Source organism: Camelus bactrianus, chromosome 28, assembly GCF_048773025.1.
Source record: "Camelus bactrianus isolate YW-2024 breed Bactrian camel chromosome 28, ASM4877302v1, whole genome shotgun sequence".
NCBI lineage: Eukaryota > Metazoa > Chordata > Mammalia > Artiodactyla > Camelidae > Camelus > Camelus bactrianus.
In genome coordinates, this window is record NC_133566.1 from 16,784,652 (window position 1) to 16,811,985 (window position 27,334).

The 27,334-nt window shown below is 45.9% G+C and overlaps 1 protein-coding gene across 4 annotated transcripts in view; it reads left to right on the forward strand.

The window, feature by feature from the left end:
- The window catches only part of ACOXL (acyl-CoA oxidase like), a 255,445-nt gene that overhangs the window by 200,449 nt on the left and 27,662 nt on the right, over window positions 1–27,334 (forward strand). For all 4 annotated transcript variants that reach the window (XM_074354662.1, XM_074354663.1, XM_074354664.1 and 1 more), the window contains one exon: window positions 7,751–7,821. In XM_074354662.1, coding sequence (XP_074210763.1) covers window positions 7,751–7,821 — 71 coding nt within the window. The remainder of the gene's footprint in view (window positions 1–7,750; window positions 7,822–27,334) is intronic.

Below are 27,334 nucleotides of genomic sequence, written 5' to 3' on the forward strand. Positions count from 1 at the left end.
GTCTTAGGTCCCAGGCAGCGGGAACTTCATGCTTACATAGATGATGGCTCTTAAAAACTGACCCTGGAGCGCTGCAGCATGGGAGCCCCGAGGGATGCATGCAACTCTGCCACGTCGGATTTTCGTTTTGTGCCTCATCAGCAAATAGACTCGGGAAGAGAGGAAGTTCTAAGATGCAGGCGCCCAGTGCTGGACCACACTCCCAATGTCCCCACTTCTGGGAAAGCAGGGACCGGGGAGCGTGGCTCCCGGGCTCCCGGGGGTGGAGGAAAGAGCCCTTCTGCGACGTCACGCAGGCTGCTCCCATTAGCACAGTGTCGGGGGGTCTCCCCCGGAGCCCCAGGCCACGTAGGGGAGCTTGAGGTCTGGGTTGGCCAGACCTGAAGACCCCAAGTGGTGTCTTCTCCAGAAGTGCTGGCACACGGCCCTTGCCAGCGCCCCTGGGGACCCTGCTCACCCCAGAACCCGGGAGCGTGTCACCTGGGAGGTCCCGAGAGGACTCCACTAATTCACTCTTCTTTGAGGGAGGCGGCAGTTTATGAGAGTTTTATGATAGATGACCTGGAAGATTCCATCGCACCGGGAAGCGGGAATGAGAGGAGAGAGCCAAGTCTGGTTCCTGGAGGATATTTGTTTGCAGAGGCCTGTGAAGGACAGAATTTAGCAGCTGTACTTGACCCAGACGCTAATAAAACGTCACTTACCTTCCGGGCTCCAGGATGTTGGCCGACGGGACTGATCGCCTCCCTCCCTGGTGGATTCGGCGCATCCTCTGAGCCGCGGCTCCTGTCACTTCTTCAGTCTCCACAACAACCTTGCTCAGCCCTTGAGGAAACTGAGGCTCAGGGCTGACCAGCTGCCTCGAGTCCCACAGATAAGGGTGGATCTGGGACCCCACCCCGGGGCTGGCTGACCCCAAGGCTTCTGAGCGTCAAATCTTGAGAAGAGCCCTCCCACCCAGGCCCAAGGACTTGCCTTCCTACAGGTGAACATTGGAGAGTGGGCACCCTAGCGAACTTGAACTTTGGGGAGATTTTCTTCGTCTTTTATTTAGCACGCCCTTTCCTGTGCTAAAGCTGACTGTTTCTCCCTGGCTGGGTCTCTGGACGATGCTTCTTGTGTTTTCTCCCTCACAGGCTTTCTGTGAGGGTTGGGTGTGGAAGCATCAGGGCCTTGTAATCGTGAGGAGAGCTGATACATGAGGAGAGCTCAGTGTATCAGGCCCTGTGGGAAATGTGATGGCCTGAGCGCTCATTAACCCCCACACCGAGGCAGTGTGGGAGGGACCACCCTCTACCCAATTTCCACCCCAGGAAGCTGAGGCACAGAGAGGCTACATAAGTTGCCCAGGGCCACACAGCAGAAGCAGGAGTCAGATCCCAGCAGATTGCTGCCATCTGCCCACCTTGGGGAGGCCCTTCAGTGCTTGTCGGACCTGAACCTGGGAGCTGAGCATTGCTGAAGAGGCAAGAAGAAGAAGCCCTCCCTGCTTTAAAAAAAAGTGGTTTTTGGTCCTCCACTATGTGATCAAAAAATGTACCTTATATGGTGAACTGCTAAGATCTGACCTGCGGTCCCCACTGACTTTGCAGCTCCTGGTACCTGTCGTTTCCAAATAAGGTTAATCAGCGCGCAAGTTGGCAGGTGCAAATAACACAAGAGATAAGAAAGAAACAATTTGTGCCACATAACTCTATATTGTGAGATTTCTGTTAGGAATATGTTAAGAATAAGACCTTCTAAATTGTGAATAAAGACAGAAGCATAGGAAATCTGGTCATACCACAGCAACTCTACATATGATTTTATATATATATATTTATTTATTTATATTTATATATATATAAAGGATCCCATATTCTAAAGTTAAGCATATTTGTAATAAACATAAACTTCCATTTAGATTTTAAAGGACAACATGTTCTAATCTCACAAAACGTTTAGCAAACAACCTTTGAGCTCACATGAGCCACCCACACAAAACCCAAAAGGAGCTACAGAGAAAACACAGAAAAAGCAACTGTCTGTTGACAACCAGATTTTCTTTCAGTTCTTTGAGTTTTTTTTTTTGTCTATAAATAATCTGTGTTTCAAATGTGACCAGTTTCTTTAAAGGTGTCTCCTGGCATGTGCTCGCATACGTGTGTTTGAAAAACAAGAATTAAATGTGTAAATCTTGGAAACTATTGAGTTTCTGGAGGGGAGATCTTCAAAATACATGCTTTTGAGATACCCAGAGTGTCAAAATGAAGCATCACGATGAGGTAGTCTTTCTTCAGTGCATCTCTTTACCTTTTACGAAGTCTGGAGTTTGATAAATCACCAGAGATAAAAACATCATTTTTAATCTATCGCAGATCCCAAATGTCAGGAGGAAAAATAGCGTCGTGTCTCCTTTTTGTGAATTCACCCCTCTCTTTGCTTATGAGTTATGGGCATGTGTTTGCAGAGAAAACATAATGCTCTATTAACTTGAAAATGATGGCTTTTACTCCGAAACATGAGAACTGGAAAAAAAAAAAAAGCATTCAATTCTCTGAGATATAATCGTTTAACAAGTTTTGTTATCTGCTTAAAGTGGCGTAGAATGTTAGATGGGAAAATGACTTGCCTTCCACAAGACAACTAAAAGCAAGGTTTTCATTGGATTTCATCAGTATTTCTCCTTCCCTGACTGACTCAGTACCCCGGATCTGATATATCAAAGTGGCTGTTGAATCCTCGATGGGGAAATTTTATGTAACCTCGGTGCAAACAGAGATTGATGAAGCTATGTTGTGATTTTTTTTTTCCCCAAAAATAACTCAGAAATTCTCTCCAAGTTGGCAGCCTGGAAAATAGAACACATTTTCACAGATTTCTATAATTACAGGTGAAAATGATTCTGTGTCCAAGAGTGCAGCCAAAAGAACTTGTTACCCAGATTCTAACCTCTTCTTACTGCGATCTGGTGGGTAAAAATGCAGAAACCAAAAAAGTAAATTAGCCAAGGAAACAGCACAGCATCAAAAAATGGCTTTTTAAAATGTTTAAAGTAGCTGTTTCTTAATACGTGATACAGTTTCCTGATGCAGTTCCTTGCCTTGTGCATGTCTTATCATTCTTAATTCCTGAGATGTTTAAGACATTAAATTTTATGCAAACCCATTTCAGGCCATGGACATGTGGTTGAGTTTTTCTGATCATCACTAGAAAAAGTTTTTTTCCAGCAAGTTAAGGAGACACTCAGATTCCGTCCTAAGCACCAGAGGTGCCTCAAGTCGCAGCTGCACGGGACCGGCTGCAGCTGTGAGCAGTTGACCTTGGTTTGCCCTGGTCTTCCCTCTTGCAAGGGACATGCAAACCGTTTTTGTCCTAAGGAATGGGATCAAGGCCTTGCCTCGGACTCCGGGGCCAAAATGGCAGGGCCTCCTGGGGAAGTTGAGACTTGCTCTGTCTCTCAAACTCGGATTGTCCTGTGAAGAGCAAGTCTGCGCCGGCCCCAGCTGAATCCAGTATCTCCTCAGCTGTCCTTCAGAAACAATACTGATGGAGAACACTCTGTTCGCTCCTTTATCCACCACCCTTCATCCAGCAAGCATGTGTTGAGGCCGACTGTGGGCCAGGAGGTGTGTTAAGTGCTGGGGATGGAAGATCCAGTAAGAAAGGCCCCTGTTCTCAAGGAGCTGGGATGAAGGTTACCGTAGACCAGGTGCTTTGGGAGAACATGGGAGAGACAGACCCACTGTGTGGGGTTTGCACAGCTCCCCACAAAGTTCAGGTCAAGGGGATCGGCATTTGAGACCTTGATTTTTTTCTACTGACGTACAGTTGATTTACAACATTGTGTTGGTTTCTAGTGTACAGTGTAGTGATTCAGTTATACACATATACATATTAATTTTCATATTCTTTTTCATTGTAAGTTATTATAAGATATTGACTATCATTCCCTGTGCTATACCATAGGCCCTTGTTGTTTACCTGTTTTATATATATACAGTAGTTTGTATCTGCTAATCCCAAACTCCCAATTTATCCCTCCCCTCTTTCCCCGTTGGTAACCATAAGTTTGTGTACTATGTCTGAGTCTGTTTCTGTTTTGAAAATAAGTTCATTTGTCTCATTTTTTCAGATTCCACCTATACACATCATATGGTATTTTTCTCTGTCTGACTTACTTCAGTTAGTATGATAATCTCTAGGTCCATCCATGTTGGATGGAAGTGGCATTATTTCATTTTTATGGCTGAGTAGTATTCCATTGTATATATACCACATCTTCTTTATCCAGTCATCTGCTGATGGACACTTAGGTTGCTTCCATGTCTTGGCTACTGTAAATAGTGCTGCTGTGGACATTGGGGTGCATGTATCTTTTTGAGTTAGAGTTTTCTCTAGATATGTAGCCAGGAGTGGGTTTGCTGGGTCATATGGTAAGTCTAGTTTTAATTTTTTGAGGAACCTCCATACTGTTTTCCTTAGTGGCGGCACCAGACCACATTCCTACCAGCAGTGTTCCCTTTTCTCCACACCCTCCCCAGCAGTGATGGTTTACGGACTTTTTAATGATGGCCATTCTGACTAGTTTAGTTTTGATTTGCACTTCTGTGATATTAGCAATACTGAGCATCATTTCATGTGCCTGTTGGCCATCTGTATGTCTTCACTGGAGAAATGTCTGTTTGGGAGAGACCTTGATTTCTGAAGGACGGCCAAGATTTATGTGCATTATGAAGGTGGAAAGGGATTACAAGTGGAAGGAAGAGCAGACTGGGAGCATGAAATACATGGGTGGTTTGGGAAAGCGCCTGTGGTCTGCTGTGGCCCAGGTGCAGGGCAGACGTTGGGGTGGGAATCAGGGTCCCGCAGAGCCTGGTGGGCCAAGGGCAGGAGCCTTCCCTGTCAACCTCCACAGTCAGTGGGGGTCCAGGAAAGGGTCAGAGCAAGGGAGGCATGGCCTGACTGGGGTTTTGGAAAGACGCCTCCAGCTGTGGTGTGGAGGGGAATTGTGACCAGGGGAGGCCGGGCGAGGCTATCCAGGAAGGAGCTGGGAAGATACGAACCCAGAAGTGATAGCGACAGGACCAAAGGAGATGGTGGGGTTCTGGAGACGTTGCAGGGAACGAATCTGCGGGACCTTGACGGGGATCCGATGTGCAGGATGAGGTGGGAGGAAACTCGGAGGCTGATGAGTGAGAGGCTGGCTCTGGCACCAGGGAGACAGCAGACAGGATCAGGTTCAGCTTGGACACAGGGCACGAGGGGGACCCGGTTCTGAGGGGGACTTGCGGCATGTAAATAAGGCGTCAAGAGAGGAGAAGGGCAGAGACATTCCTGTCCTGAGCATAAGCATCGTGTTAAATTGAGAGGTGACTCCCTCAAAATGGAAAATTGGAGTCGATGCCCCGCCCCTGGGCCATTGCTCTTGGCCATCCTGCCCATGACCCTCCTGGAGTCCACAGCTCTTGGGTTTCTGAAATTGGTCAACTCCTGTTCTCTGGATGGATCAGTGAGGGGCTGGGGGTGGCCTCCAGCTGAGTGTCACTGTCGGAGCTGTCTTTCCGGGCAGGTGTGAGGAACCCGCAGGTGGGTGGGGCGGTCCCTTGGAGAGGGCTCTCTGTAGTGGGGAAGACAGGGTGACATGGACGCCACCGTTGGCTGCATCTCGGTCTGCCTCCTTGTCTGGACCAGACCCCAATAAGCATTCCTTGGTCAAGGGGAGCCGGGGGCCTCGTCGAAAAAGTGAGAAGGTGCCCCATCTGTCTGAGGGTGGGCAGCTCCCCGCACATGGGAGGACTCTGGGTTCTAGAGATGGGAATCCAGCCGAGCTCCACCCTCATTGCTTCCTGAGTGAATGGCCACGCTTGCCCCAGGCTGAAAGGGCTCTACCCAGAGAGTCCATGATGAGTGAGCTCCTCATCGTGACTTCATCCCTGACCCAGCCAGAGCCCACAGATGGCTCTCCTTTGCAGCCAGCTTCGTAGGAAAGGACCCTGGGAAGGAAGATCAAATGGGCAGGGGGAGAGGGACACGGCCTCCATCTCGAGGCCTAGATCGGCACACACTGCCTCACAGGGCAGCCCCCCCCCCCCGGAACCGCCCACATCTAGAACTTGGTGGCCGGTTATCCACATCTCGCTCCCATGGCTCAGACTAGGATCAAGGCTTCCAAGATGTCAGTGAGACCGCGTTACTGTTCCCATCCCAGGGCCTGGCCAAACTGGCCTTTTGCCTGTCCTGAGCAGTGCGGTCCCCGCTAGTCCACGCTTTCCCCCTCTGTGCGCAGAGTTCTTGCAGATGTCAAAGAAGTGGGGGGAAATACTTGTGGTTTATCTGCTGACGAAGTTTTCGGCATGTCCTGTGTGCAAGGCTCTGGGCCAGGAGTGCAGGGATGCTTTCCAGCATAGTGGTGGGAATGAGATGTGAACACAATGCCCTCGGGCAGGTGGATGATGACGAGCCTGGGACTTGGAATTAAAAATCAGGACAGCATACAACTGACAACAGTCAAGACTGCAGAGTAGTTCGGTCATAGATGAAAACGCTCTAAAGAATTGTATTTTACAGGTAACATTGAAAACTATTAAAAAAAAAATCCCAGACAATACTTTCTTGATTCATTTGTGCTAATATAATTCTCTTTAAAATACCTGCATTTGTGAACATGACATCCAGACCTTGGGGTCAGAACAGGGGAAGCAGACTGCCCCTTGGTCCCGGGGCTGGCGCTCCGCGTCTCTGTGGGCTCTGTGGAGGAGGGTGGGTTGGACGCAGGGGATGCTCATGGCTTTGGGTGGTTGGTCGGGAGGGGTGAGCTATGCTGTGCTCAGAGGCAAGAGGTGAGACAGCCCAGCAGACAGCGGTGAAGGGAAAGACTGAAAGCAGCTTTGAGTCTGGAAATAAGAGGCTCAGTTTCTCGAGTTCACTCAGGTAAAGCCTTAGTACCCGTCGAAAGAAGTGGGTTTAAATCTGGGGGCAGCAGGGAATCATGGGAGCATTTTCGAGAGTGAAACAATAGGGTTAAAACAGCATACGTGGAAGGCAGTTGTGCTTTTGTGCTGATTTAGACCAACATAGAAAGGGGTGCTCGCAGGAGTGGGCCTTAATGAGAGCTCTGGGTCACCTGTATAGAGGAGTATAATTTGTGTAGATTGTCTAGTTAATATTCCTGGAGCGTTCATGGCCATTAAAATGGATGGTTAAAATATGTTTTGCAGACCTTCTTGGTTTCTCTCCACCATTCTGTTGGAGAAAAATGGTTGGGGAAGTTGACCTGAAGTATCTGGGGGAGTTGGTGGCACTGGCTTGAATCAACACTGGGGCCCCCTCATTCATACCAAGAGAAGACTTAAAGCCGTTGGAATCACGATGGAAAACTGAGATAGAAAGTTTAGCACTGCCAGATTTACAAAGGCAGGGGGAGTCCTCTAGATGGTGGTCACAGGAAAGGGACAGAGAGTGTGGTCATGGGGGACAGGATGGGCCATATACTGGCTGAACCCAGGACCTCCCGCGGTTTAGGACGGAGTTTTGCTGATGGTAATGGCTGCGTGCTCTGATGTGATCATCCTGGTCAGTGGTGGTGGAGAAGTCACTGTGTGTTGGCCCTGCCCTCCTGGGGCAGGCTCTGCCCTCCTTGAACTTATCACCAAGACAAGACCAATAGCACCCCACCTGTATCTGTTGTCACCATGGTGTCCTCCTCCCCACCAGAGGGGCTGGGGGTCCAAAGGGAGGTCACTCATTCTCCCCATTTCTTCCTTTGCAGTTACCTTAGAGCAGTTCTCCCTGGCTGTGAGGAGCTGCCCCGACCAAGAGGACCAGGCTCTGTTGAAGAAGGTACGTTATGACACAAAGCACAGATTTCCTTACAGGCTCGCAGCATTTTTATCGCCCTGAGGAGAGTTTCATTTTTTCAAGCAGGAGTAAATTTATCATCTCTGAGTTTTGTGCTCCTGAGGGATAAACTTGTCATCGGCGGGTAGGAGGGTTGCTGGTTAATGAGCACCACCGTCGTCTGTGGAGCACAGCAAAGCGACGGGAGAGTGGGCGTCCGCGAAGAGCCAGGAATCTCTTTAATTCTCCAGAGGGCTCAGTTGGTTCTCTGTAAGCTTATCTGACAGAGGCTGGATTCTTTGAGCAGATTTATGAGGCTTGGCCAAATTCCACGGCTCTCACCATACTTTTTAATTAAGACAAAGGATTCCATACCTTGGGTGTCTGCTACATCCTCACTTCCGTCGCCGTGGGGCACGATTCACAAATGAGACTGTTCTTGTGAACCACGGGAAAGGGCATCTTAGGGCACAGAGTCCCTGCCCTTGAGTGGGAGACAGACTTCTTTTTTTTCTTGGTAACCGTTGCTTAATTGCCTTCCAAATGACAAAGGAGCAGGAGTGTGATCTAACCTACATTTCGGCTGCACATCTAGGTGAGCCAAAGCATAGGAAAGCTGGCCAGCAGCCTGCACGCATTTAATTACAATGTAGTCTTTGAAGGCAGAAAGCAGAAGATACCAGCAAAGCACAAAGGTACACACACCCTTTTCCACCGGTGACTAAGACTCACATTTTCACCTAGAAACTGTACTTAGACCTAAAGGCATCTGCATTTCCGTGATGTCATTTCAGTGCTGTACTGTCAGGAAACCGCATGGACCAGGAATTGCATTTCTTTAGCTAAATACCATACCAGGTGTCCTCTGACTTTAGAAATGGGTGGAAAAAATAGGGTGTCACTAGAAGGGATTTTCAACTCATTTGCCTAAGACCTGATATTTTTGGTCTGCTTTTTTTTTTTTTTTAACTTTCAGTGATGTTGATCTTATCCTAAAGAAGCGCTGATACGCAACACTGTTTTCGCCTGGGAGCGCTGGTCCCCCAGAGTCTAATACACCGCCTTTGAATGCCATCAGTTCAGGCACATCCATGTTTCTTGGTATTTTGAGATTTTCCACATGGAGCTCCCATTTCCCTGCCCCTGAGGGCCGTTCCCCAGGGACCTTTCCTTCCAGGTATAGGCTGTGTTGCTGTGACCTTGAGGCAGCTCTTGGGCCCCAGACATTCACCTCTACTCCAGTCACTAGTCAAGGTGACGGGGACATGGAGCCTTGGACTTTCTCTTCCCGTTCCGTCCAGTGTTTTCTCCCGCCACCTCCTCCTCCTTGTTTCTCTGTGTTCTCCCCTTGCTGTTCATCTCTCCTCCGTTTGTCCCCTGTGGGCTGAACCAACTCCTGTGGGCTGCTTGGTCCTGCCGACGAGCCCCGCGTGGAGGTTCGGTGCGAGTCCCAGAGGGGGCACGGGGTAGGGAGGGCGGAGCGTGGGGCCGGCGCGGGAGACCAGACCTCCAGTTCCGCGTGGAGCGGTCCCTGTGGCCCCCACCACGTGGGATGCCTCTGAGCTTCTTCATGTCTGTAGTGAGAGGGCAGCAGGAGATGCTGCCCAGAGCCTCCTCCTCCTCCCGCCCGACTCTCACGCTGCCCCAGGCTGGCTCCTCTGGAACATTTGGTTGGAAACTAACAGTTGCAGGTGGGAGAGGGTAAAGATAGCCCACGGTGTCCTGAAACGAACTCCAGTGACATTCAGCAGGGTTACGGCTTCCCTCTTGCTCTCTGCAGACTGTGTGACTGACAGCCGGGGACGATGTCTGTGGGTGTTTCTCAATATTTGAAGATATTTGAACCAGCATCATCAAAGAAGTTTCACTAAACAAAGCCTTGCACTCAGTTCGTATAGACTGAAACTATTTTATGATTTTTTTTCAGGAGATTGAGGTTTTTTAATGTCACATATCAGAGAGTACCGTGTGTGGGTGTGACAGTGGTGTGCAGGATTTCTGTCGATTGTTATGTGGGAGAACTTGCTCAGGGTGACAGCGGATCCTTTTGACTGCAATCAGCCTGCGGTCAAGTTCATGTTTACTTGGGTGAGCAATTCAGTTCATAGATTGTCTGCAACCAACTTAAATACTTAATTCCACCTCTTTGGGTGAAAAGTTGTCGCAGGCAAAACAGGCAGGTCTAGACTGACTATGATGTTTTACAAAATAATATTTGGCATGCATGTCCTTGCATCCCTACACGGTCCCAGATAAGTGAGACCTGAGGACCGATACCTCCTTCTGACCTGTGGGGGCGCTCTAGACACAGACGGCAGGGAAGATGCAAAAGATGAGCACTCAGCAGTCAAGCCAGGGTCTGATACCCCTGGAAAAACAGATCCAGAGTGTGAGGTGTTGGAGATGGCAGAGGCCAGAGGCTTCAGGGGACAACTAGGAAGAGCAGGGCAGGGAGGAGGAGAGGTGGCCTCTGCCACCGACTGCTCATTGTCAGGCAGTAGACCTGGGGCCACCAAGCCAGGGCTCTGGACCCTCAGGCTGGGCTTCCTCTGGGACCTCCACCCAGATGAGCAGATTCACAGAAAATCCACCGCCTCGGCCACACCAGAGCCACACGGGAAGTAAGACCGATGTAACCACAGGGGCACTGTTGTGGCTGGCAGGTGGAATCACTTTCGTGGCTCGTCGTGAATTGCAGCCTGTTTGTAGAAAGGACTGTCAGACAGGAGGGACCTGGCTTCTCTGTGACTCAGTTTCCCCAGATATCAAAGAGAGGTCAAGGCTGTCGATGACTGAGGATTTTCCCACCGCTGCATCCCTGTCGAGGAGCTGGGAAAGAGGTGCCGAGGGGCAGGTACAGCTGTCACTAGGGTTTGCCTCTCAGGGGGGATTTCACTGCGATTTTGAACCACAGAAGAGATTTAGATTCCATAAATTACTTATGACCCCATTCGCTTTTCATCCCCTACTTAACCTGTTTCTTCACTCATCCTGGTTCTACTTGCCAGTGACTCTCTTTGGTCCTTGCTGTCGCTGCCTTGCAGAGCTCCTGCTCCGCTCTCTGCTCTGTTGTGGCTCCAAATCTCACCTGAGCTCCAGCCCCACACCCAGGCATGCTCAGCAGGTCTGAACCTCACCCATCTCTGGTCTCCGTCCTCCATCCTTAGCCTCAGAACCGTGGCACAATCCATGACCCTGTCCAGGGGCTGCCACACCAGACCCATCCATTATCCTTTGCGGCATCTTTCAGAGTCATCCCTTTCCTTCTGTCCCGAAACAGAGCACCTGGACTTGGTCCTGCAGGGGCAGACCTGTTCTCCACTCTGCCAGGAGCCAGCATGACACCTTGGGCAGGTGACTTTGATCTCGTTTAGTGTCCTCTTCTGGCAAAAGAGGAAGTGAACTAGATTACTCCAGAGACCCATCTGGCATCCACACTCTGCCGACCTGTGCCTGGACGTTATCAACAAGCCTGTGATGCTAGACACGGTTGAGAATGAGTCAGCCTGGTCCTCTGCTGCCTGCCTCTCTCCTTCGGGCTGAGCCAAGTGAACCTTCTCGGAGCCCCATATCCTGCGTGTCCCTCTCTGGGTTAGTTTCCAGCCCTAATTCTCTGTCCTTTGGAATAGAGAGATCACAGCAAACCTGGACTTTTTTTTTGAGAGTGAAGGGAGGCACCATTCAAAAGTCAGCTTGGCTGACAGGTGTAAGCCATGACTGATCCAGGCAAACCCAGGCATCTGGTTAGCCTCTTTTTGAATCAAAAACTCCAAAACCCTTTCCTCACTCAAATGGCTGTGCCTTGCCGATCAAGCTTTGCTCTCAGTGTTTGGTCCAGATGTTCCCTGCCCCGCACCCACCTCCCCATCCCGGGATTGTCTCCTCTTAAAACTTGTGCCCTCTTGTCAGTGATGGAAATTGGCAATGAGACAGGCCCTTTGTTGCCAATCTGCATGCCGACCATCATTTTCTAAATCAGATACAAATGATCATAGTCCCTTATTCTGTTGCCCAGGGAGTTGCTTTCACACCTGGCAGCAGGTTGTGGGTGAGACAGCAACCCAGCAAAGATCCTCACTGGGACAAAAACATCCTGAGGCCGTCACCTACTGGGTCGCCCTGCCTCCCTTGGAAAAGCAAGTAGGATGTTCTGGGGAAAGTGGCCCTTCCTGGTCAGTGCTGCTCCCCCCTTGCCCCCAGCCCCGGCCAGGGCGCAAAGGCTAGCTGAAGGTGCTCCGGCTGAACTTCTGTAACTGGAGGGTTGGCTCAGAGCAAGGCTTCCCCACATCCAGGGATGCTGAGCGAGTGCCTGGAATGTTCCCCACACTGCAGCCCCCAGTGCAGGCCTGGCTCAGCCACTCTGCCTCAGGGCTCTGGCTGGAGGCACCATGTGAAGTTCAAGGTCGGCCTTTCTGTAGGTGAGATCCTCTATCAAACCACGGTGACTGTAGGAAACGGTGTCAAAAGCCAAGCTGCCTGCACGAAAATAAATAGACCCGTCTTGAATCTCTGCTCCCCAGATGGCAGACTTTTGGCGGGGCTGTCACACCAGCAGCCGCAATGATGCTACAGCCGTTCTCCGGGTGATCGGCCAAGGGGCTGACTCTGTGGCGAGGCGGATGATGCTTTGGTCTGAGGACACGAGCAGTGGAATTTGAGGATCTGCTTCTGCCCAGTGGGCGGGTGCAGGGGCCCAGCAGAGTGGACGGCACTAGACCAGAAATCCTGCAGAGACCGACTAGGGCTGGAGTGCTGCTCGAAGCTTCCTTTGCACCTCCTACGAGCTGCCAAGTATTCACGCTGCCCTCAAATGCACAGGGGAGACCGAGCAGATACGGAAGGACGGATGCCAAGCCTCCCTCACCACTGTGGTCTGGCCAGATTGGGCTTTTTCTCTGTCTAATGATGTTCTAGGAAATTGGACACATTTGAGTCTTTCTTGAAACCCAAAGTCCCCGAGCGAATGATGTGGCCCAACCCTTCCGTCCCCCAGGTTTACAAAATACAACTTGTCCCCAGACTCAGGCTTTTTCTCCTAGCCTGATGGAATCCTGGCCTGTCTGGAACAAGGGTTTTAACAACAACAAAAAAATGACTTTACCTTAGCCTGGGAACGGCAGGGCCTTGAGGAGAAAGGGAATTTTCCACATGACCGCTCCACTGACTCACCTCCCCTCAAAGGTTTAGAAACACCCCAGCAAGCTGGTTATCGAGTGTTCCTTAAATTGTCATTGTCACAAAGATTCTTTCTGCTTCGCTTCTCCCACAGTTCTCCTCACCCTGCCCGCTCCCTCCGTGCGGCTTGGACCAGGGAGCTGCGTTCTGCTTCGGGAAGGGCTCTTGCATCCTGGCAGGGTCTGCCTTTGTGCTTTAGAGAAGGCCTCTGCGCCTCCAGCTCCGAGGGGGTGCTCACCGCGGCCACCCCAGCCTCGAAGCAGGGTGTTTACAGGGGACTGTCCCCGCCTCCCAGGCGGCTGGCAGCAGCCGTTGGAGCCTGTCAAGTGGGCGAGGTGGGGTTTTTCCCTCTTTCCTGCATTCTAACTGCTCTTCCTTTTCTCAACGTGTGTAGGTGGTAGCTGGTTTAAGCACCAGACCTCGCAACCAAGAGTTAATTGCAAGCACCTGTCACTGAGTGCAGGGTAAACGGTGATGGCCTCTTCTCTGCAGGCGGCCCTGCTCCTGCTCGCGGACCCCGCTGTGGCCTTTGAGAGGGTCCTGGGCCCCGGAGCAGGAAGCAGGAGCCAGCATGCTGTGCGGGCGCCACCCGTGCCCACAGCCCCCACTCAGGCATCATGGGTTCAGGGTTCTTCTCTGGGGCTTGACTGCCTCTCCAAAACCCCGTCCAGGATGAAGCGTGTCAGTCTCCACTCTGAACTCCGTGGGCCCAGATTGTTAAGGGTGGTGGGGTCCGCGGCGATGAAGTCCCATCCCCTATTTTTTTCCTGCTGTCTTTCCTGCTCCTTGAAAGCCAGAGTCACACAGAAAGAAGCGAGCATGTGGCCCACGATGTTCCAAGACAGCCGGTCCACGGTGTTCACTGAGCACCGGTCACAGGCCAGGTACCGGGTAATGTGTTTCTAGTTACCTGGCTCATTAGAAGAATGTTTCAGTTTTTTTCAAATATATTTAATAAGGGAAAAGAGAAAACATAAAAATCCAGTTTCAGACATAGTGTCCCAGCCATAAATAGTTTACTCTCGTTTCTCCACCTCTGTGCCACTGAGGCCCTGGAATGCCTCCTGGTTCTCTCCCCACAGGTTCCAAGCTTATACCAAGGTTCTGCAGGGCTCCTCTCAATCCACCCCTCTCCCCCCAAATCTCAGCGACAGTTATCTCTCTTGATGAAACTTTAATTTTGGAAAGGGATCTTTGGCGCTTAGGACTAACTTTTTAACTCAAAGAAATAAATACCTAATGGTAGAATTTTCGGCTCCATGATAAGTGAACAGAAGGGTCAGTTTGTTGACTGTCTGCACATACCTAACACAGTCCCTCTTCAGAAACATTTATGAGTGGCCACTCCATGCCAGGCACTGTGTTAGGCCCTGGGGGTGGCAGTAAGACCCGGCCCTCACCCTCAGCTCCCTGGCCAACAGATGGGACAGGCACTTCCCTGCACCCCAATAAGCAAGCATGCTGGAGTGGGCTGCGTGCTGAGAGGTTGGAAAGTTGGGCTAACGGAGCCCTCAGCCGGGGTGCCCAACTCAGCATAGGCTTAGAGAAGACTCACCAGAGGAGGTGGCATTTGTGCTAAGTCTCTGTGTTTCTGCAGGAGATTAAATTTAACCAACTGTGTGGGTTCCACCGTGCTTACCGGTGGGGTCAGCGCGAGAGGCTGTGTGCTGAGGTTTCCATTTATAGAATGTTTCAGGTGCACTGACGCGTGTCTTGAGAGCTGGCTGCCACAGGAGGGGACTAAGACAGCTGCCTCTTCAGGGCAGAGGTATCCAGAAGCTTCCATTCTTGTTGGCGGTGCGTGTTTCCCCAATGTGCTACAGCTCTCCTGAAATTCCAGCATTCAGTAGTCCTTCCTTTGGCTTGGAAGGCTACCCTAACCTCCAGAGGTTAATGGCAAAGTCAGATGCAGCAGAAGCCATCCTCAGTACACAGTGGCTCTAGAACTGTACTGAGAGCGTGGTTTCCAGGCCAGGGGCCAGAGCTGGAGAGTGAGACAAGCGGTGGGGAATTGGGAGGGGAAAGGCAGAGGGATTTCCTGCCACGTGAGAAGAGGGCATGCTCTGCTGTCTGAGCGTCTGCACTTCATGCACCTCCTCCACGAAGCTCTCCTGTCGGGGGAAATGGACCAGCGGCTTTCCAGGCCAGACACCATCGTGTGCACACTCTACACGTGTCTGACCACCGAAGAGGAGCCTATGATCGCAGGGACCGATGGCAGTAGCATGTGGAACGTTACACCTGCTCTGCCCTTAACGCTTCTTCATCAAGCATCTAAGTAGACATCTGAGTGGAGAACCTGATGGAGAGCAGAAACCCAGTGTTCAGAACAACAGCAAGTTTCCCCAAGTGCGGCGAGCATCACCCTCTGGAAATTCTCGGTCCTGCAAGCCTGGCCCGGAACGTGTGGAGGAGTCCCACTCTCCCCTCCATGTCCTCCGTGCACAGCTCTAGGGGCAGATTTCATTTCAGGCTGTTCTAGAAGACAGGGTGGTGAGCAGGAAAGGAAATCGCTGGAGACAAATAAGAACATCTGAAGAGTTTGGTGACAACTGTCTGTTGGAAAATGAGAGCAAAATTTGGCCCTAGGGAAGCAGAGTGAGTGGGAGGAGAAAACACAACCTGGCCCCAAACTTGTCATTTTGCCATTTAAATAAAGAGGTCAAGATGCTGAAGTGCCCAGGAGAATTCTCTTGAGTGACTTACCCAGAATATGGAGAAATTCCATCACGGAGTTTCGGTGATATGAGTCCAGGCTACTAGACGTTAGCAGAATTACCAAGTGGTTTCCCCAGCACACGGTGAAGGGGACGTGAGCACTAAAATGACATGGGGACTCACGCTGGATGGGGCTGACGAGGGCGGGATGGCAAAGCTCAGCACTCACAGGCACACAGCTCCCCTCGCTGCAACCAAGCACATTCGTGCCCCGATGGGAAACTGGAAATGTTATGAGATTGAAGATTGCTGCTCCCTGGACCTGCCCAACTCTTCCTCTTGCCCTTACTAATTCTTGGCTGGTCTCTTTTGGGTTGATCTTATAATGTTCAAAAGTCTGCTGAAACACACACACACACCATGGATATCGACTTCGAGAGAGGAAAAAAGAGAAAGGCTGATTAGATCTACCCCCTCCCTCTCCTAGGACCCAGCAAGATGCTTGGGACACAGTCAGCTCGCAAGAAGGAAGGAAGGGGAGGAGAAGAGGAAGGAGGGAGACATTTAGTTTTGCAATAAATGCCAGGAAAATGACCCGCATGAGGGTACTGGTAGCAGACTGCTGCTTCTTCTCGGGGCCTCCTGATGGAATGTTTTCATCTTTGGGAAAATCTTTCCATCTTTCGCTCTTCTAGGACTGTGGAAAGGACAGAGCTGGGATGAGACAGCTTGGTGCGTTCTTGAAACCCTCGCCTGATAGGAAGGAACAACCTACTGATAATTGTTTGATTAGTGTACGATATTTTGGAAGTTCTTTCACAGAAAACATAACATGAAATGTCAGGATTAAGATGCATTGCATGAATGAGACAAACCTACTATTAAGAGTGAAAGGCTTTCAGATGGGATGAAACACAAAACCCGCTTATATGATGGTCACAAACTGCAGGCTTCTGCTTCCAGGGAGGTGAAGTTGACACACTCATCCCTATTCTTTCTGCTAAGTTCAGTGACAACAAAACAGTGGCTTTACGTATAAAACAAGCATAAGAAAACTCTGAAAGCAGACCTCGGGACCTGAGGAATGAACGCCATGGCAGGAAGTTCTCTGGGTTTTCTCTATGCCTCACATAACCCAGATTTGGAGCTGAAGAAACTGGCAACAGAGAAAGCTCATAAAAGCAGACCAAAACGAAGAAAGCTACCCTGGCCAAGAGCCCAAGGACCAGGGAAGGGCCAGCCCGGCAAGACAGAAAACGTTCAGACGGTAATCACCCTAATTCAACCAAACACCACAGAAAAATCTGTGGCTGCACCACCATCATGTTGGGAGAGGCCACTGGGAAGCACAGACCCCCTGGTCACCAGGCTCTGAGACCATTCAAGCCCGTCGGTGGGACTGTGTCCGAGGAGGCTGGGAGGACGCTGACGTTTTCATCTCCTCGCGGCTGTGAGGAGGCCTCCGCCACACCCACCGCCACCCCAGTACAGTGTTGCTGGAGACCACCTGGGGAGCCTGGTCCCCTCCCTCCCCTGGCAGAGCAAACCACTCCTCCTCCCCACTGCCGTGGTGGCGTCAGAGAAGGCCAGACGGAACGGCAGGACCTTCTGAACGACCCAGTGATGATGAAGCCACTGTCTGCCCCTACCTCCCCACCAGAGGTGTCCGTGGAGGCACGTGGGGAGCAGAAATGAAGATCTCCTGTCCTCCAGCCAGGGTGATATCAACAGAGGCCAGTGGGGAGCCAGAACTTCCACATTCACCCATCAGTAACGAGGAGCACTTAACCCATTTGGTGATCAACCGAGGCTGCAATACACTCCTCTCTCCTCTGCTGGAGGAGAATCACAGTACGCTGGCTGAGAAAAGGCTTGCCTAAGACCCACAGTCTCCTAATACAATACCCCAAAGGTGCAAGTTTAAATTAAAAAAACTCATGCTACCAAGAACCAGGAGGATCTCAAACTGAATGAAAAAAGGCAATCAGCAGACGCAGACACCTGCTTATCCAGTAAAGGTTTTAAAGCAAACATCATCATAATCTTTTAATGAGTGATATCGAACATGCCTGAAGCAAAAGAATAGAAAGTCTCATCAAATCAATGTCTCAGCAGAGGAACAGTAAATATAAACAACCAAATGGGGATATTAGAACTGAAAAATGCAGTAGCTGAAATAAAAATCTCAGCAGGTGGAGTTAACGGCAGGATGGAAGGGACAGAGGAAAGGATAAGTGAACTGGAAGATAAAACAATAGGCATAAAGGAAAGTGAACTGAATCTAAACAGCAGAGAGAACATAGAAGAAAGAAGAAGGGGGAGGAGGGAGAGGAGGAGGGACCTGTGGGACTATGATAAATATAATATTTGTGTCATCAGAGTCTCAGAAGGAGAGGAGAAGGCAGGCAGGGCTCAAAAAGTATTTGAAAAAATAATAGCCAAAGATTTCCCAAATTTGGCAAAAGGTGTAAACCTCCACGTTCAAGAAGCTTAATGACAAATAGGATAATCCCAAAGAAATCCACACTAAAACACGTCGCAATTAAACTTCTGAACATTAAAGACAGGACAAAAATCTTGAAAGCAATGAGAGAGAAGTAATACCTTAACTGTAGAGGAAAACCAACTCAGATGACAACAGATTTTTCATTAGAAACCATGGAAATAGAGCCAGAAGCAAGTAGAGCAACGTTTTTCAAGTGTTGGAGGGGGAAAGAACTTTCAACCCTAAATCCTGTATCCAGTGAAAATATCCCTTAGGAATTAAGAGGAAGTCAAGATATTCGATGAAGGGAAACCAAGAGGATTTGTCACTGGAAGACTAGTGGCTAAAAGTTTTCTAAACAGAAAAGAAGTGTTGAAAGAGGGAATTGTGGAACTTCAGGAAGGAAGAAAGAATACAGAGAGTAAAATTCCATCAGCCTTCCTTCTCCTTTTTGAGTTTTCTAAGTTATGTTTGACAATTGAAGCAACAACTGCACTCCTGTCTGATGTGATCTAAATGCACGTAGGAAACATAGTCAAGACAATTAGGTTGTGAACAGCAGAGAGTAGAGGGAGGTGTAAAAACTTGACTTGGAATATTAACACCAGTAGACTGTGATAAGATATATGATTGACACTTGAACAATGTGGGCGTGGGGTGCCAACCCTCTGCAGGGGTGAAAACCTGCATTAAACTTATAGTTGACCCTCTAAATATGCACTTCCTCCATATCCAAGTTTCTTCTGTGTCCACATATTCAACCAACCATATTGCAGTATTTACTATTGGAAAAAAGCCACGTATAAGTGGACTCATGCAGTTCAGACCCATGTTGTTAAAGGGATAACTGTGTTTATTATCACCAGTAGACTGTATATACGTGTGTGTGTGTGTGTGTGTGTGTGTATTGTCACAGCCTACTGGTTTCAGTGGTTTGAGTGAAGTGTTCACACATAGATGTATTTTTTACATATTTACAATTTAACATTTTCCATCCATTTACTTCTAAGCTATCTGTGTGATTTTGTAGACATCGTATAGTTAGTTCATGTTTTAATCCACTCTCTGAGTCTCCATCTATAATGACTGCATTTAGGTCATTTACAGTTAGTATAATTATTGATATATTAGGGCTTAAGACTGCCATTTTATTTTCATTCTCTCCATTTTTCATGTTTATTTTCTCTCCTTCACCTTACTGTGCATTCTTTGAGCCTCTTTTAGAATATCATTTTGATTTCTCTATGGCATTTTGGGGTGTGTCTCTCTGAACTGTTTTATTAGTTTCTAGTATTACCTAGAAAAAATATATCATGCAAGCATTAATCAAAAGAAAGCAAAAGTGGCTAGTATCAGATAAAGTAGACATCAGAGTAACAGAACCACCAGAGACAGGGAAGGACATTATATAATGATAAAAGAGTCAGTCCACCAAGAAGATACTGCACTGTTAAATGTGTATGCAGCGAACATCAGAACTGAAAAATACGTGAAGCAAAAACTGGTAGAACTGAAAGTAAAAGAAGACAAATACACAATTATGGTTGGAGATTTCAAAACCCCTCTCTCCACAATTGATAGAATAATTAGACAGAAACTCAGAACATACAGAAAAGCTCAACAACCGTTACAGACAGGATCTAATAGACATTGATAAGACACTCCACCCAACTTGGTAAAGAGCCACAAAAATCCTGTAAAGTCCTGTAGCTAACATCGTACATGGCGGGGAAAGAAGGAATGCGTTCCCCTAATATCAGGAATAAAGCAGTGGTGTTTGGTCTCAACACTCCCAGTTAGTACAATACTGGACGTTCTAGCCAGTGCATTAAGGCGGGAGGCGGAAATGAAGAGGCATATTATTTCACATCCAGAACAGAAGAAATTAAACAGTCTCTATTTATATATGACATTGTTGTCTATTTAGAAAATCCCAAGGAATCTACAAAACAAACAAACAAATAAAAAATCCTCATAGAACTAAGAATTATGGGTTTAGAAAGGTTATAGGATCAACATACAAAAATCATTTGAATTTCTATGTATAAGCAATGAATACCTGGACAGAAACAAATTTTTAAAACTCAGTGTTGTGTATTAGGCATCGATCTAACAAGTTATGTATAGGACCTATATGCTTAAAACTACAAAATGTTGATTCTCAACAAAATACTGGAGGCTGGATTCACCAGCAAATTGAAAGGGTTATATGCTATGGCCAAGTGGGATTTATTCCTGGAATGCAAGGGTGATTCAACAAACAAAAGTCTATCAATCTAATATACCACATTACCAGAATGAAAGGAGAAAACACATGATCATCTCAAGTGATGAAGAAAAAGGATTTGACAAAGTTTTAACACCTTTCTTGATGAAAAAAAACAAACACTTAGGAAACTAGGGATAGAAGACAACTATGTAAATGATGCTCAACATCACTAATCATTAGGGAAATATAAATCAATAACACAACGACATAATACTTCACACCTACTAGGATGGCTGCTGTCAAAACAACAAAAAACAAAATAACAAGTGTTGGCAAGGATGTGGAGAAATTGAAACTCTTGTGCACTATTGATGAGAATGTAAATTGGAGCAGCCACTGTGATAGACAGAATGGTAATTTTTAAAAATATTAAAAATAGAATTACCATATGATCTGGCAATTCTACTTGGCATATGCCCAAAGAGCTGAAAACACTGACTTGAACAGTTACTAGTACACCCGTGTTCATGGCAGCACTAATCACAACAGCCAAAAGATGGAAGCAATCCAAGTGTCCACTAATAGATTGATGGATAAACAAAAAAGTGTGGTATATACATGCGGTAGAATATTAGTCACTCTTAAAAGGGGAAGGAAATTCTGACACAGGCTACAACATGGACAAACCTTGAATACATTATGCAAAGTGAAATAAACCAGTCACAGAAGGACATACGATACAAATTCATCTGTATGAGGTTCCTAGAGTCATCAAACTCATCCCAAGGAAAAGGGAGAATGAGGAGTTATTGTTGAACTGGTACAGAGTTTCAGTTTTGCAAGATGAAAAAAAGTCTAGAGACGGATGATGGTGACAGTTGCAAAGTCAACAGCAGATGAGGAATTGGGAGTGGGAGGAAGTTGGGATCAATTCTGGGTTAAAACAAGTCAGAGAGAAGAACCTGGCTGAATGCTCTTCCACAAGTTGCCCGAACCGTCTGCACAAAATACAGTTAGCGCTTCATACGCGCAGGTTCCACATCCATGGGTTCAACCAACCACAGGTCAAAAATATTCAAAAAAATTTTTTTCAGACAGTTCCAAAAAGCAACACTTGAATTTTCCATAGACTGGCAACCGTTTACATAGCATTTACATTGTATTAAGTATTATAAGTAATCTAGAGATGATTTAAAGTGTATGGGAGGATATGCATAGGTTTTATGCAAATACTACACCATTTTATATAAGGGACCTGAGCGTCTGCAGATTTTGGTATTGACTGAGGGTCCTGGAACCAATCCCCCCAGATACTGAGGGAGGACTATAGAGGTGTGATTCTGAGCCAGTCTACATAGTGGATTGTTTAAGGAGCCCCAGAGGGAATAATCACCCTCTGCCTGCAGAGCCACGCACACACCCTCGGCCTTTGATCTACCATGACAGCAGCACATGGCCGCCCATCAATTTACTAAACTGGTTCCTCTGCCACGGAACATGGTGGTGAAGAGAGAACCATGCTGGGCTCTTCCAAGTCCAAAGACCCAGAAAGAAGCAATGACCTTCATCCCTGACCCTCCTTTCCTTGAGTTCTCTGGGCTCCTAGAATGATCCAGCTGCTGCTGCCTGTCACCTTTCTCAAGAAGAGAGGCAAAATTTTAAGACACAAGAAGTATTGAGCAGGTTGGATTTTTAAAAAGTTTAATTCATATCTTTAGTCAGTTTAGAAGAAAAAGAGACTTTGATCTGAACAACTTCCTTGGGTGATCAAAGAAAAAGACACTAGTGTCGATTATCCCTTCCCCAACTTTTTCCAGTATAATATAAATGAGACTTCCTCACCTGTGGGAGCTAATGAGCTCCCACCTGGAGCTGAAGGCGTGGAGGAGACTGGGCAGGTGAACTATGAGGATTAGAGATGGACAGCGTTCCAGTCTGGTCCGACTTTTAATCACTTTCCTATTGCAAGGAATGCCATCAATTTTACAAGGCAGGAATGCAGATCCCACGTGGCTAAAGTCTGAGGCAGAAGGCAGAGCACTTCATCACAGTGAGAGAACTGGGTTGTTGCTGGGGGAACCTATTCTGATATCACGCTGGTGTTACCGGGAATTAATAAGCTTTGTTCATCTTCTCTGACACTAGAGGTCCTTTTGCTTCATCTCCCTACTCATTATGCAGCGCAGGCCGTGGATACAGGCTGCCTATTTGGCATAAATTGCAGGCAACCTCCCTTCTTTTCTGTGTTGGTCCCGGGAGGCTTCTGCTCCTGGGAACCAGGAGTCTTAGTTCTATAAATGCATCCTAAGCCCTGATACTGGGCTGGGCGCTGCAGAAATTCCAAGATGCATGAGCCACAGTTCCTGCCTCCCTGACCACGTTGTAGTCAGGGAGCAAGTCACATGGGCAAATAATTACACCAATAGACAGAATGTGTAACAGGGGAAAACATAGTGCCGTGGGAACCCAGGAAGGGAAGGGGTGACTTTCAGGAGGAAATCAGGGAGGGGTTCTTGAACAAACTTTCAATACAGGGAACTCTTAGAAGATTATGGCCATTTCAGCTTGGCATTTGCCATAACAAAAAGAAGAAGCCTGGACATAGAATGGTGATATATTTAAATTATTATACAGCAAAATGACTTTGTTTAGGGGTGTATAGCTCTATGAATTTTAACCCATGAAGAGAATTTTATGAGCCCTACCACAATCAGGATACAGAGCAATTTGAACATCCTAAAATAATCCTTTGTGGTATGGCTTTATAATCATCCTCTTCACCTTCTGATAAACTCTGGCAACCAATGATATGTTATCCATCACTATAGTTTTGTCGTTTTAAGGATGTTACATAAATGGAAACATACCATATGTAACCTTTTGATACTGACTTCCTCCACTCAGTATGATGTCAAGATTCAGCTGAGTTGTTGCAGGCATCCACAGTTATTCCTCTTCATTGCTGAGTAGTATTCCATTGTATGGACGTCCAACACTGTTTTAATCATTCACCCAGTGAAGGACATTTGAGTTGCTTTCAGTTTTTGATGATTGTGAGTAGCAATGATATATATTATACACGTGTAGGTTATTATATTATGTAAACAAGTTTTCTTTCTCTAGAACAAATTTCTCAGTCTTGGCAATACTGACATTCTGGGTCAGGTACTTCTTAGTTGTAAGGGGACTGTCGTGTGCATTGTAGGGTGTTCAGCAATATCTCTGGCCTCTAGTTACTATATACCAGTAGAACTTCTCCAGTAAGGACACCAAAATGTCTTCAGTCATTGCCAAATGTCCCTTGGAGGACAAAAATAATCCACAGTTGAGAACCATTGCTCTAGGGCAAATACTTAGGAAAGGATTTCCTGAGTCATATGGTAAGTGTATGTTTAACTTTGTCAAAAACTTTAGATTCTTACAAAGTTAACTGAGAAAGTATGAGACATCCAGTTGCTCAGTATCATCACTAACACTTGGCATTGCCAGTATTTTTTTTCCATTACAGTGAGGATGTGGGAGTATTCTCATCATGTTTTTAATTTGCATTTCCTAATGATACTGAAAAATAATTAATGTGCTTTTTTGCCATCTGTATATCCTCTTTAGTGAAGTCTGTTCAAATCTTTTGCCCATTTTAAAGTTAGATAATTTGTTCTCCTACTGTTGAGTTTTGAGCATTCTTTATAAATTCTGGATACAAGTTTTTTCTTGGATGTGTGATTGGCAAATATTTTTCCCAATTTGTGGCATGTCTTTTCATTCTTTTAAAGTACTTTTTGCAGAGCAAAAATTTTTTTATTTTGATGAAGTCCAATTTATCATTTTTTCTATCTTCTAGATTGTGCTTTTGGTGTCATATCTAAGAATATATGCTTAACCCTGGGTCATGAATAGTTGCTCCCATATTTTTTTCTAAAAGTTTTAGAGTTCTATATTTTACATTTAGATCTATGGTTCATTTTGAACCAATTTGTGTATAAGGGGTGGGTTTAGGTCAAAGTGTACTTATCTTTTGACTGTTGATATCCAATTGTTTCAGCACCATTTGTTGAAAAGGATGTTCTTCCTCCATCGAGTTATTTTTGCATCTTTGTCAAAATCATTCACGTACATCTGCATTGGTCTATTTCTGGGTTCTGTGTTTTGTTTCATTGAACTATGTGTCTGTCCCTTGACAATGCCTTGCTATCTTGAATGCTGTAACTTTATAGTAAGTCTTAAAATCAAATAGAGTAATTTCTCCAACTTTATTCTTCTTTTGCAAATTATTTTCGCCATTCTAATTTCTTTGCCTTTTCACATAAATTTTAGAATTAGTTGTCTCTATCAGCAAAAAAAATCTGCTGTGATTTTTATTAGAATAATGTTAAATCTGTGGATCAACTTGGGGAGAATTGACAAATGTATGATATTGGTCCTGCTCATCTATTTTATTAGTTCTTCCTTGGTTTCTTTCATCAACATTTTTAGTTTTCAGCATAAATATAATGTACATACTTTTGTAAATTTATACCTAAGTGTGTTATTTTGAGGGGAGCTATTGTGAAGGGTGTATTGTATTAAATATGGAAACTTACATGATTTATTTCTGATTTTTCTTCTTTTGTAAGCATTTTTATGCTATAAATTTGCCTCTAAGCACTGCTTTCCCCATATTCCCACAACTATTAATATGTTGTGTTATCACTACTATTCAGTTCCAGTTTCCCTTGAGACTTTCTCCTTGAAACACGAATTATTTACAAGTGTGTCATTTAATCTCCAAGTGTCTAGAGAGTTTTATGTTATCTATCTGTTACTGAATCCTGGTTTAGTTCTATTATAACCAGAGAATATATCATGTGTAATTTATATTTTTTAATTTTTAAAATGTGTTTATGACCTGGGATGTGGCCTGTCTTGTTGAATGGTTTATGTGCCCCTGAAAAGAAATGTGTATTCTGCTGTTGTTGGAAGGAATGTTTTAATGTCAATCCAGATCCAGTTGGTAAATGCTGTTGTTCAGTTCTTCTGTATCCTTACTAATATTCTGTCTACTTGTTCCATCTGTTACCAAGAGAGCAGCGTTGACATCTCCAACTGTATTTGTGGATTTATCTGTTTAGCCTTTCAGTTCTGTCAGGTTTTTGTCTTATGTATTTTGAAGCTCTGTTGTTAGGTGCATTCACATTTAGGATTGTTACATCTTCTTGATCCATTAACCTTTTTATCATCAGGCAATTCCCTCTTTATCCGTGCAAGTTTTCTTTTCTCTGAAGTCTGTTTTGTCTGATATTAATATAGTCACTACAGGTTTCCTTGAGTTAGTTTTTGCACAGTATATCTTATTCCACCCTTTTACTTTTAACCTATCTCTCTTGTTGTATTTATAGTGAATTTCTAGTAGACAGCTTGAGTTTTTTAAAAAATTCATCCTGAAAATTCCTGTTTTCTGATTAGCATGCTTAGACTATTTCCATTTAATATAATTATTGATAAATTTAGATTTAGGTCAACCATTTTATCATTTGTTTTCTGTTATTTTCTTTGGTTTTGATTCCTGTTTTCTCTCATATGTTGTATTAGTTTCCTGTGGCTACTGTACCATATTACAGTGAACTTGGTGGATTGCAACAACAAAAATTTATTCTCTCATAGTTCTGGAGGCCAGAAGTCTGAAATCAGTATCACTGGGCCAAAATCAAGGTGTTAGCAGGATTGCACTGCCTTTAGAGGCTCTAGAGGAAGAATTCACTCCTTGCTTCTTCCAGCTTCTGGTGGCTGCTGGCATTCCTTGACCTATGGCCACCTCACTGTCATCTCTGTCTGTGGAACCTCCCTCTGCCTTCCTCTTAGAAAGATACACGTGATTGCATTTAGGGCCCACCCAGTTGATCCAAAATTATCTCTTCATTTTACAAGTCCCAATCACACTAAAACTCTTTTTCCTTAAAAACAAATATTTGCAGATTCCAGGAATTAGGACCTAATTGCTTTAGATGGCCATGATTCAGCCTACAACACACACCTTCTTTGGGGGTTTTTGAGCATTTTTCAGGATTCCATTTTGAGTTATCTTTATTTCTTTGCATAGCTTTTTTCCTTTTTGGTTGATGCTTTAGGGATTGCAAATATATATACTGAACATTGTACAGTCTACTTAAAATAAATATTTTACGTCTTCAATGGAATATAGACCAGCACAGAGTTGCTTTTACTGTCTCCCCTTCGTATATCATAGGCATCTTATAAGTAATCTACATACATAGGAAACCACATCAGACTGTATTATAAGTTTTGCTTTCAGTCATCACACACAGTTTTTAAAATTTCAGGAGGATAGTCTATCATATCTACCCAGACATTTACCATTTCTGTTGCTCTTTCTCCAAGAAAGAGCTCTCTTCCTGATGTTCCAAGTTTCCTTTTAGAATCATTTTTCCCTCTGACTGAAAAACTCATAATAATTCTTTGAGCAATCCACTGGCAACAGTTCCCCCCAGTTTTTCTTTATCTGACAATATCTTTATTTCTTCTTCATGCCTGAAGGATATTTTTACTCAACATAGACTTTGGGGTTGACATTGATTAGTTAAGTACTTAAAAAATGTACCACTTGTTTCTAGCCTCCATGATTTCTGATGAGAAATCCAGTTATACAAATCATTGTTCTCCTGGAGGTGATTCATCATTTTTTTTTCTGGCTGCTTTCAAGATGTTTTTCTTTGACATTTCAAGATGTTTGATATGATGTGTCTGGGCATGGATATCTTGGTATTTATTGTGTTTGAGGTTCACCAAGCTTCTAAAACCTGCATATTTGTATTTCCCCCCAAATTGGAGGACTTTTTCAGCCATTAAGTATTCAAGTACCCTTTCAGCCATGCCTTCTTTCTTTTCACATTCCAGGACTCCAGTGACATGAAGGTTAGCTCTTTTGTTATAGTCCCACAAGTCCCTGAGGGTCTGTTCTTTCTTTTTTTCCAGTCTATTATATTATCCCTATA